Genomic DNA, 11,198 nt, shown 5'->3' with positions numbered 1-11,198 from the left:
ACATTAAAATTTGATCAATTGTAAATCAAAATACTTTGGTATAACACATTAAACATACTTTTTCAATGAAAGAGATCATATCTATATATTAAATCTCTATTTTCACACCAATTCAATCAGCCACAGATCAAACAAAACAAAAATGTAAAGTAACGTCAACTATCGATGGCGCTATCGATTGTTCTCCACCTCTAACACTGCACGTGTTTTTGTTAACAAATTGGTTTATATTCGTTTGGTTTTGCTTAGATTTGCAAATCTAAGAGTTGCGCTATGGGCAAAAAAAGCAAGGGCGCCGCGTCCAACCTGGGCCGCCAGCTCATTAAGGATCGCTTTGGTCACACACCGCGCCGCAAGGTGGACAACGACACGATGGTAAGGCCCTTTAAACGAATATTCGCGAAGATGTATTAACTCCTGAACTCCACCAGTTGCACACCACCGAGTTACAGGATGGCTACGATTGGGGCCGCCTGAACTTGTCCTCAGTTACCGAGGAGTCTTCGTTCCAGGCCTTCCTGCGCACTGCTGAGCTGGCCGGCACAGAGTTCCAAGCCGAAAAGCTTAACATTACGTTTGTGAACCCCAAACAGCGCGTGGGTCTGCTTAGTAAGACGCAGGAGCAGCGTATGCATCAAAAGCACGATGAGCACCGTAACCAGCTTAAAATCCCGCGACGTCCCAAATGGAACAAGGACACTAGTGCTGAGGAGCTGGAGCGGGCCGAGAACGAGGCCTTTCTCGACTGGCGCCGCGATCTGGCGCTGTTGCAGGAAGATGAGGAGATCCTGATGACGCCATATGAAAAGAACCTCGAGTTCTGGCGCCAGCTCTGGCGTGTGGTGGAGCGCTCTGACGTTGTTGTTCAAATTGTAGACGCACGCAACCCGCTTTTGTTTCGTAGTGTTGACCTGGAGCATTACGTGAAGGAGGTGGATCCAAACAAAATGAACATGATTTTGGTAAACAAATCGGACCTGCTTACTACAGAGCAGCGACGTCACTGGGCGGAGTACTTTGACAGCGAGGGCATTCGCACGGCATTTTACTCAGCCACTTTGGTGGAGGAAGAGTTGAAGCGCGAAGCAGAGGCTGGGCGCCAGGAATCATTTTCCGAGGTGCAACAGTTACGTGAGGCCGTCGAGGAGATTCACCAGTCACTGGACAAAGTAGAGGACACATTAAGTGCCATCGAGCAGAAGCTCAGAGTGGACATTGAACAGAAGGACGATAAGCTGCCGCGCCTACCGGAGGACAAGAACAGTCCTCGTCTGCTGACCCGCCTGGAGCTTATCGAGTTCCTAAGGCACATTTACAACGGTCCGCGTCACACGGATCAGCACGTTACCATAGGCATGGTTGGCTATCCTAACGTTGGCAAAAGTAGCACCATTAACTCGTTGATGACTGTCAAGAAGGTGTCCGTCTCAGCCACTCCCGGCAAAACCAAACGCTTTCAGACGCTGTTTCTGGACAAGGACATCCTGCTCTGCGACTGTCCTGGCCTGGTGATGCCCAGCTTCGTGCTGACCAAGGCGGACATGTTGCTCAATGGTATTTTACCCATCGACCAGATGCGTGATCATGTTCCCGCCGTCAACCTGCTGTGCGAGCGTATCCCGCGTCATATACTGGAGGATAAATACGGTATCGTGATAGCCAAGCCGCTGGAAGGCGAGGACATGGAACGTCCACCGCACTCCGAGGAGTTGTTGCTGGCCTATGGATGTAAGTACTTATGCTCTTTGCAAATTCAAACCTAACTCTTGTTCTTTCGTTTTGGTATGCCACAGACAATCGCGGTTTTATGACTTCCAACGGGCAACCGGATCAGGCGCGTTCCGCCAGATATGTACTCAAAGACTACGTCAATGGAAAACTGCTTTTCGCCTTGGGTCCGCCCTCGGTACCTCAGTCTGAGTATCACACATTTCCCGAACGTCAGCGCAAAGTCGTCGAGGAATCGCAACTACCCAGCCAGCAGCAACGAGCAATGCGGGTAAAGCTCACATTTGGGGCTCGACTTGATCCTTTCCCTAATTGATCTTCTCACTCGCAGATTGACAAGAGCACCTCCAAAGAGCTGGATAAGCAGTTTTTTTCCGACAAGCCCACCCACGCCCACGTAAAGGGACGCACAAATTTCCCAAACGTACGCTTAGCTAACGACGGCTCACTGGTTGCCGCAAATGATCCATCAGCCAAACCTTGGCGTCACGTGAAGAAGGAAAGGCGCGAGAAGCTGCGCAAGAAGTTCTCGCACCTAGATGAGCACTGATTGTAGTGTTTTAGTCATTTATGTCCAAGGGCGTATCTAAAAGGTTCTTGTAATATATTAGCATAGATTTAGTTAGCTATTAAAGTTCCCTGAACCTAAAGAACTCAGGGACCTATTATCCCAGACTAAAAAAAGAAAATGGGCAGCCAGTAAATACTGTAGATGAGAATTATGCGAGTAAAATACGCCGGCAGAATAATTGGAAGAGAATAGTTAGAATTTATTCTTATTATAACGTAGGAACAAGATTAAGTTGGCTGTGCTAAAAGCATCATATCCTTTGGACACTTGTCCGTTTTGAAACCGAGCACATATTCATGATCAGCAAAAGGCACAATGGAACGCTACAAGTCTAGTAAGTTTGGGAGCGAGGCTTCACTTGCAACACTCCTATCAGAAGAAATAGAAAATTCAGACACTCCGAGCAGCAGCAACTCTAATAGCACGTTAACTGAGTTCTCGACCCAGAGCTCGGCCCTCGAGTTAAAGGAAAAGCCTGAAGCCAGAACGAAGTCCAGGACCAGAAAAAAGTGTGACGGTAAGAAGTGCAAGGACGGGAAGGTTGCCGAGGAGAAGCAGAACCTTAAGTCTGAGAAAAATCAAAAGTTCGAAGACAGGAAAACTGAGAAAAAGCGGAACACCCAAACTAAGAAGCCGGATATCTGGAAACCCAAGTTCAAAAGGCCTATTTACTTTAAGCGCGTGTTCCTGAAACCTGGCAAGCGAGAGAGTAAAAGAATAAGGAAGGCCAGGAAAGCCAATAAGAAGCCGAAAATCGAATTTCCTGGCCAAAAGCCCAATGAGCAGCCGAAGAGGAGCCAATGGTGGTACGATGAGACTACAAAGCAGGAGATGGCTGAGCTTAGATGGAAGATGTTTACAGACGAGGAGTACGCAGATTGGAAAACTTTTAGAAAGCGCAACTTTAAAGTACCGCTCCGTTCAGTGTTTTCCTACTTAGATGTTAAGCCCTGCCCCGTGACAATAAGCACTAATCAGACAAAGATGCCCGTTCTGCGGGTGCTGTCCACAATGATTGAGGGCAACTATGGCGCTTTCGCGCACATTCAAATCGGAGATAAGACTTTTCGTTGCATCCCCAATCTGCTGAAGTGCTACTCAGTGTGGTTTGCGAACCGCGACTGGCGGATAAACCACTTTAGGTTCCCCGAGCGGGAGGTTCCTGCCCGCGGCTTCGAGGTACTCTACCGTTGGATGCGCACCGAGCAGTTGCCGGATTTTAATACATCCGTGTCCACACTGCAAGTCTCGCGCCACCTGCAGGTCCACATGCTGGAGAAGGTGTGCTGGGAGATTCTGTCCGACAGTTCGGTGCGTGAGAAGGTAGCCTTTCAGGTCTACCTGGAGGCCAAGCGGCTGCCGGCGCTCCAACTGGTGTGCGAGGTAATGCTCAACCGACTGCGGTACAGCTTTCTGGCGCTGGTGGGCAGCAGTGAGTTCCTGGACCTACCCGTGGAAGTGATGGAGCTGATACTGCGGCGGGACTCCATCGGGGTTAACTCGGAAATGGAGGTGTTCTTTGCAGCGCTGCGCTGGCTGGGTCACAAAAACGTATCAAAGCGACTGAAATACTTGCGCCGTCTGATGGCCTGCGTCCGCTTCCACCACCTGCCCATGACCTTCCTCTTTAGCCTACGCGAGTCCATTACTCGACCGGACAAAGAAGAGCTTTTTCGCCCAGATCCAGTGCTGAAGGCCTTCCACGCGGACCCAGAGACGATGACCAAGCTGGAGCACGCCATGTCCTTCATCGGCGTGCGTTGCCAGTATGACGACACTGAAGAGTTCCTTTCCGTCTGCGAGGCCCACGGCATCAGCGTGGTTTTCCCGCGCCACTGGGTCTACCACGCCAAGTGTCCGTACCACAAGAAGAACCTCACCTTTCCCTACCAGCACCGCTTCACAGCCACGGACTTCGACAACTACATAGACAGCATCCAAAAGATCTGGGCCGGCAAGGGGCCGGCAGACCATGGTCAGTCCCTAATCACTGAGATTGATTACGACCCACTCCTTCGCAAGAAGATGGAGTGGGGGCCAAAGAATTAATACCCTGTTCAAATATTGAACACCTTATCCTTCTGTTAGCGAGATATTTCTTTTTCATATTTTTACCCTGGCGTATAACCATATATATTCGGTCAATAAATTTAAATCAACGCGGTACCTAGTGCATATGAGGTTTTATTGGTTATCGAAACCGATAACTGCTTTTAGCGGGGTGTCATCTCGAACTGGACATCACAGCTGTTTGCCGGCGCGTGTTTCAGTTGTTTTTCTGACGGGAATCCGATCGTGGATTTTGTGATTTCGCTTTAAGTTGGATGCAATAGGGTAAAATGCAGCGAACTCGACTGTTGCAGAGAGTGTGGCTGTGCCGGCAACGCTTTGCCCAGCTGTCAGGACGTGGTGAATCCTCCACCGGCCTTGAATTGCGTTATGCAATGACGATACCGACTCCTCCACTGCAGCCGCAAAGGCGGCTCCTTGGCACTGGCTTCGTCCTCCGTGCGATGGACAGGAAACACCGCCGCCCCGCCTCTTCTGAGAAACCGCCAGTCAGCATCGAGGATATGTGGTCGCAACTGGAGTCTTACTACCAGCAAAACAGCCTTCTCAACTACGAGCACTGCCAGCGCGTGCTGGAGCAATTGCAGCGATCGTCGACGCCCCAAGGAATAGGCGTGGATCAGCTGCATTTCCTTCTGGAATCGTGTGTGCCCGAACTGCTACCCGCCCAGAGCGCGCAGGAGCGGCTACAGCTCTTTCAGTCCCTCTGGGGGCAGCTCCTTAAACTAAGTCAGCCGACACTAGTTCACTACCACACCAGACTGCAAGTACTGCGTCAGAACCGCCTTCCTCTGCTGGACCATCGCTCCCTCCTGGCCGAGATTGCCGTCTACCACGGAGCTGCCGATGCGGCTTTGTACAGCGCTCTTCTAGATGTGGCCGGATCAGCGGGAAATATGCGCCTTGTCACCGAGCTGCTCGCCGAGATGCGCGAGCGCAACTTTGCTCTTACGGACCGCAACTTCGACGCTCTGCTATTGAGTCACGCCCGCAACGGTGACCTACCTGGAGCAGAGTCCGTCCTGGCCAGCATGCGGGCCGCTGGAATTCAGCCCGGCAGCAGCTCGCAGGCCCTTTGGTTTGAGGCCCTTGTGGAGAACGGCAGGGTTGCCCAGGCCAAGAAGCTGCTGGACACGGAGGAGGGATTCACTGCTCCTCAATTGCTCCAGATGTTGCGTACAGTGCTCTCCAGCAAAGATGTGGACATCGAGCTTGCCCAGACGTTGGTTAAGAAACTGCCACGGGAGTTTCTAACTGGTCTTGACCTGCCGCCAGCGATCAAGAGTCTGTGCATCCAGTTAGTGCACGAGGGACGCGCCCAAGTGGTCATTCAGCTAGTGGCTGCGTTGCCCGCTCCAAAGTTCGAAACTCAGAACCAAAATGTGGATGAATACGGCACACTGCTTCTGCAGGAGTTTTTCCGCGCCCACGTCCCATTAGAGCAAACGCTTCAGTTCGCTGGGGAATTGGTTGAGCGTAACCAGAATTCCCGCGCGTTACATTTGGTAGTTGAGCTGGCTCTGCGACGCCTGCCCTCATCCGCACTCTACTGTCTGGAGGCGCTGTCCGCAGCCGGCGAAGAGTTGCGGCCGCACTACTTTTGGCCCCTGATCCTGCACCACCACCGACGAGAGGGAGAGAGAGGCATGCTTCGTCTTCTGGCCGATATGCAGCGGCTTCGGGTGGAGTGCGACGAGGATACCTTGCGCCAGTATCTCCTCCCTAACCTAAGCCAAAGCCTGACGAAACCCCTTGAGGCCTTAAAATCACTGGAATCGGCTGGTGTTAAGCCTTCGCTGACTCTAGGCCCGGTAGTTAGTCGGCTGCTACAGCAAACCCAGCAAGTGCCCGAAGCTCTGGACCTGCTCAAGCGGTATCCGACGCGGCTGGACCTCTCTAACTTGATCCAGCCTCTGACATCGCTGGCGGTAAATGCCCGTGCCACCAAGCGCTACGAGCTCTTCGCGCAGGTAGTTCAGGCTCTGCAACAGAAGACACTGCAGCGTGGGGAGGACTTTGTAGGCTCCTTGCTTCTGCAAATGACCGGACCACAGACGCGCCTACGCCAGGATCCCGCTTCTCTGCGGCGATTCCTGCACGAGCTCAGTCGCCTGGAGTTACAAATGTCGTTTGCGGCAGCCGAAACTTTGCTCTCCCTGGCCCGGCAGACAACAGAGGACGACCAGTTAGTTAAGGATATAGCCAGTACGCTGCAAAAAATGCGCAACTCGAAGCTGTCCCTGTCTGCGGATACGGCCACGCTTCACGGGGGATTTATTAAGCACCCGCGCGACATGAGTCTCGACGAACTGGAGTGCCATCTTGTGGAACTGGAGTCCAAGCATCTAAATCCACGCGGTGTTCTTCGCCGCTTGCTGCAGCTTTCTGTACGCAGCGGTCGTTTGAAGCGAGCTCAGGAACTGTTGGCTAAGTGTCAGGCTCTGAAGGTCCAAACGAGTGCAGGAATGATGGCCTCCATCCTCGACCTATACATTAAACTACGCGATCTGCCGCGTGCCCAGGAAAGCTTGGAGCGACTGAATAGCACTTACCCAGGTAGTTAAGTGGTTTATGTTAAGCTTTCGACGCAGGGAACAAATTATTCTGATATGCGTATCGTTTTTCAGACTTTCAGCTTGACGAGCACAAGGTAATTGACTACGCCGCTCTTTTAGTGCACGGGCAGCAACTGGATACCGCCAAACAGATGCTCAAACGTCGAGCAGAGCAACACAAGATCGTTGGCGGCGACTATGTAATCAAAAACGTGTGGCAGCTTCTTACTAACGTGGCACAATTGGCCGCCTCACAACCCCCGACTAGTCCTACCAGCGAGGGCATTGAGAGCGCTAAGCATAGGAATCTGACCCACGAGACTCTGGACTTCCTTCGCGGACTAGGCTACTGTCAGTCGCACAACGCCCTGCTGGGTCCAGTGGTTCGCGAGTGGCTGCTGAGGGGTGACTTGGATGCGGCGGTGGCCGAGTTCCAAAGCCTGGCCAACAAACACAAGCACACGCCCCTGCAGTTCGAACTCCTGTCGCTATTGGTGCGCCTTGGCAATGGGGATGAACAGGAGCTGGCCCGCTTTCCCGGTACCACCGTCGAGTCTGCCCAGCAGCACCTGGCTGCCGTTACCGCGACGGTTAGTCGCGTTCACGGAGCGGCCAACATGAACAGCGCCTTGCTGCTGGCTCTAGCCGAGTCCGGCAAAGAAACACAGCTGCGTCGCCTCATCATCAACCCTGAGTTTTGCATTAACCACGAGCTGCTGCTGAAGAACTGCGAGCACTTGGGGCAGGAGGGCGCGGTGCGGACGCTTCTGCGGCTGGCGCGCGGAGTAAGGGGCGTGCAGCGGACTATCGACGAGCAGAAGATTTACGACATGCTGCTGGCCCAGTTCTGCCGGAGCAATAACTATGAGGCTGCGCTGGATCTCTTTGAACGTCTGGAGTCCGACGACGAGCTAAAGGTGTCACATGAGTTTCTGCGCAACCTCGTCCAATTGCTGCAGGTGAATAATGTTAAGATTCCCAGCGGGATCGCCCTACGCGCCCAAATTAGATAGCCATACTCAAGAATTGCTCTATTAGTAACTAACTAGTTAGTGACTTGCATTGACGTGCAACTTATTTTGTAAATAAATTATTTTCACAGATTCCTATATTTCCAATGTTTCAATATTTTTGCTTTATTGTGAAGACTTTAAATCTTTTAATCCAGTCATTTTATGTATGTATATACATACATACATATACATATAATGTACATATATATTTATTCACAAAGCAGTGTATTAAAAAGTAAAATCATACATTTAAATTTAAATTAAACACACAAAAATGTGGGCTTTTAAAAAATGTGTAAAAAAGAATAATCCTGAAGATTGACAGTTTTGTCAATTAATCAATTTAATTGACATTAATCAATTGAAGTTAGTTTTCAGAATAAAATTAATCATACTAAGGCTTTTTATGCCACGTGTAAACAGTTATCGGTCTGGCAACTCTAAATCCGGATTGACAGTTACTTTTCTGCGCAGCTTGTAACACTCCGTGTTTGGGAATTGTTTTTTATTTATGTAGTTTAAGTTTGCTGAACGTACAATATGCATTCTTAGCATACGGAACACTTGGTAATGCAGAGATCCGGAGATCGCATCCTCCGGTTTTTTCGGCAGGTTTTAAAAAAGCCCTGACGCGCTCCCCCGAACGGCTGGACAAGATCACGCTGCTGCAGGTGAATTTCTCCTGCCTTTGTAGACTTACTTACTGCTATTTAAAAACTTTGATGCGCTAGCCCAACTGTCGAGGAGATCCTCGCGTCATTTACCTGATGCCCCAGATTTCGGCAAACGCAAGCGAAATCCGCGTGGCCCTAATGCAACGAGTTTTTGGATAAACGCTCACGCTGAAGCAATCCCTGGGGAACTAGAATCAAAATTTGGTTCGTGATACTTTCGCATTCTGCCGGAGGACTGAACCTGTTTTCGTACAAACTGATTTCTCCGGCTTTTCAGCGACCAGGAACCGCCTTCATGGTGCCTTGGTTGCCATGGGCAAAGAGGCGGGCCGCGGGCAGAAAAAAGTTTCCAGGCAAGTAACTGATTAGTTTCTGTAAAACCCAAAGTGGGCCGTGTGCTTCGAAATGACTTTCGGCGTTACGTCAGAATTTTACTGTCATCCGGAATCGGAGAGTAAACAGAAAGTTTTAAAGCACGTAGCACACACTTACTTCTCTAGCAGCTGCTCCGATTGACACTGCGGATCTAAATTTTAGTTATAATTTTAACAACGTTCAATCTGCCCATGTTCCGAACGATTCTTCGTCCAAGCATGAAGCGGTTGTCCCGGCGGCCAGTTTCCGACGAGCAGAAGGCTCAGGCGCAGGCGCAAGCTCAAATACGGACACAACACCAAAATCAAAACCAAGACCAAGACGCGGTAGAAATATATCTGTCAGTGGCCACCATCTCGTCGCTGACACAATCACAGCTGCAAGCACAACCACATTTACGGCCAGACTCTCCGCCGCAAGATCAGCAGGCGGACAGCGAGCAAAACAAGGAGGAGGCGCCAGGGGCAATCGAAACTGGTGCCCAAGGCGACAACGAACAGTCGGACAATGAGGTGGGGCCCGCTTCCTCAACGACACCCATCGATGCCAGCAGGGGCCAGCCCGATGGTGGTAATCCTGCACAGCTAAAGGCGCTGGCCGGTCGCCAACAGATCGCCAGGCTACTCACCCGTTTCGGCGACTGCGCAGAGGGCGTTGGTGAGGCCAATCAGATCATAATGGAGCTGCTCGGCAGCAGCGACGGTGCCTCAGTGCCTTTGCCACCGCCCTCGGCCATAGAGCGCGTTTCCGAGCAGCTGCTGCGAGTTCTACGGGAGCAGACTCTGATTGATGCGGGTATCGTCACCGGCAACGAGCGGTATCGTTGTTTCAAGTCCGTGCTTCAGAACTACGCGAAGATCTATGCGGCTCGCCGCTTCATGGAGCAAATGCCGCAACTGGGTCAGCTTGGCCGCGATGCAGACGTAGAGCAGGAGCTGTTCGCTCGCGTTGTAGCCGAAGAATTGCTTCAGATACCGGAGCTGCTGCGCCAGCTCTGGGTGTCGCTGGAGAAAATGGAATTCTTCAACGAGGACACCGCCTTTAAGGCGTACTTGGAAGCTCGGCGCCATCCACATGCCCGCATTCTTTGCGAGCTCATGCTTACCCGCATATCTCGCGTTTTTCTGTGCATTGTCTGCTCCACATTCTTTCTGGAGTTTACCGAACACGAGCTTAGGCACATCCTTCGAAACTGTTACCTTAGTGTCAACTCGGAGATAGAGGTAATATAACTAAACCCTTAAGACCCTGCGCCTAGTAACGTTATAACACTTTTCAGATATTTTTGTCTGTGGTGCTCTGGCTAGAGCACAACTGGTTCGAGCGAGGCAACTGCGCCGAACGCATCCTGTCCGAGGTGCGCTTTGCCCTGATGCCCACCTGGTACCTGTGCACCTTGGAGAGGGCCAACTGCTGCCGGCACTTTGCCCGGGTGATTCACACCCCAGGAGTTCAGCGCATGATTGAGCAGGGCCGTGAGTGAGTTGTTTTTCGGGCGGATTGTTTTATAGTTTTACTAAACGCTATCAACATTTTTCTTTTGATCCAGGGAGGCCGTGACCCTGAAGAGAAAACCACGCCCATGCAGCGTCGCTGGAGGACCAACTACTGGCCAACAGCGACAGCTAGATCAGCCCCAGAAGGAGGCACGCTTGGCACGTGACTGGATTGCAGACACTGAGTGCCGCTACCACCATAAACGCCACTGCGAGCGCTTCGTTTACCCCACCTACGACGCGTTCAAGGAGTATCTGTCCCGGATCATCTGCTGCGCACCCAATTACTGGCGCACATTTCGGCCCGCAAAGGAGGTTTACCGCAGCGACTTCCGATGTTGCCTGCTTCCACACTTTAACTAGGTCCTGCCCCTTTTTCAGTCGCTGTTACTGTTCCGCCATCTTCCCGCTATGCGGGTTAACTTTTTATGTGCGAGGATCTACTTCGGAGCGTGCGCGAGTCTGTCCGTTACCGTGCCCCATGTTGACTGTCCTTTTAACACCCCGAATTCTAATTCCCCGGCAAGGCCAAAGGCTACAAATGTCTCGGTGGCCTAGCCGAAAATATAAGCATTTCTTACAATTTAATTTTGAAACGTTTGTCAGTAGCAATTTAGAATTTAATGTCCCTCAAAAAACTGTTTGTTGTCACGCCAACAGCAACTATAAGGGAATTTATTTATTACTTGTACGTAGCGTGCCAATTTCGCACAAAA

General features: G+C 51.2%; 4 protein-coding genes across 6 annotated transcripts; all 4 read left to right on the top strand.

Moving 5' to 3' along the window:
• Positions 1-166: 166 nt before the first annotated feature.
• Positions 167-2,378, top strand: LOC108097244 (large subunit GTPase 1 homolog). Its single transcript, XM_017199421.2, has 4 exons — positions 167-375; positions 432-1,728; positions 1,794-1,999; positions 2,060-2,378. Exons 1-4 carry the CDS (start codon positions 274-276, stop codon positions 2,276-2,278), a joined length of 1,824 nt encoding a protein of 607 aa, XP_017054910.1. The 5' UTR covers positions 167-273; the 3' UTR covers positions 2,279-2,378.
• Positions 2,379-2,583: 205 nt separating this feature from the next.
• LOC108097245 lies at positions 2,584-4,465 on the top strand. The gene has a single exon (XM_017199422.2). The coding sequence runs from the start codon at positions 2,615-2,617 to the stop codon at positions 4,346-4,348; it is 1,734 nt and encodes a 577-aa protein (XP_017054911.1). The 5' UTR covers positions 2,584-2,614; the 3' UTR covers positions 4,349-4,465.
• Positions 4,466-4,533: 68 nt separating this feature from the next.
• LOC108097242 (leucine-rich PPR motif-containing protein, mitochondrial) lies at positions 4,534-8,035 on the top strand. The gene is made up of 2 exons (XM_017199420.2): positions 4,534-6,925; positions 6,997-8,035. Exons 1-2 carry the CDS (start codon positions 4,639-4,641, stop codon positions 7,935-7,937), a joined length of 3,228 nt encoding a protein of 1,075 aa, XP_017054909.1. The 5' UTR covers positions 4,534-4,638; the 3' UTR covers positions 7,938-8,035.
• A 343-nt stretch (positions 8,036-8,378) lies between these two features.
• On the top strand, positions 8,379-11,070 carry LOC108097359. 3 transcript variants are annotated; one of them, XM_017199601.2, is made up of 5 exons: positions 8,379-8,608; positions 8,669-8,964; positions 9,149-10,209; positions 10,266-10,461; positions 10,536-10,654. In XM_017199601.2, the coding sequence occupies exons 2-5, from the start codon at positions 8,907-8,909 to the stop codon at positions 10,544-10,546; spliced, it is 1,326 nt and encodes a 441-aa protein (XP_017055090.1). In that variant the 5' UTR covers positions 8,379-8,608; positions 8,669-8,906; the 3' UTR covers positions 10,547-10,654. The 3 variants fall into 3 exon arrangements, with proteins under 3 accessions (XP_017055090.1, XP_017055088.1, XP_017055089.1); XM_017199599.2 differs by having other exon boundaries at positions 8,383-8,608; positions 10,266-10,465; positions 10,536-11,070; XM_017199600.2 differs by lacking the exons at positions 8,379-8,608; positions 8,669-8,964 and having other exon boundaries at positions 9,054-10,209; positions 10,266-10,465; positions 10,536-11,070.
• The last annotated feature ends 128 nt before the right edge of the window (positions 11,071-11,198 follow it).

Source organism: Drosophila ficusphila, unplaced genomic scaffold, assembly GCF_018152265.1.
Source record: "Drosophila ficusphila isolate 14025-0441.05 unplaced genomic scaffold, ASM1815226v1 contig_198, whole genome shotgun sequence".
NCBI lineage: Eukaryota > Metazoa > Arthropoda > Insecta > Diptera > Drosophilidae > Drosophila > Drosophila ficusphila.
Note: the sequence above shows the minus strand (reverse complement) of the source record. Positions and strands in the feature narration are given on the sequence as shown.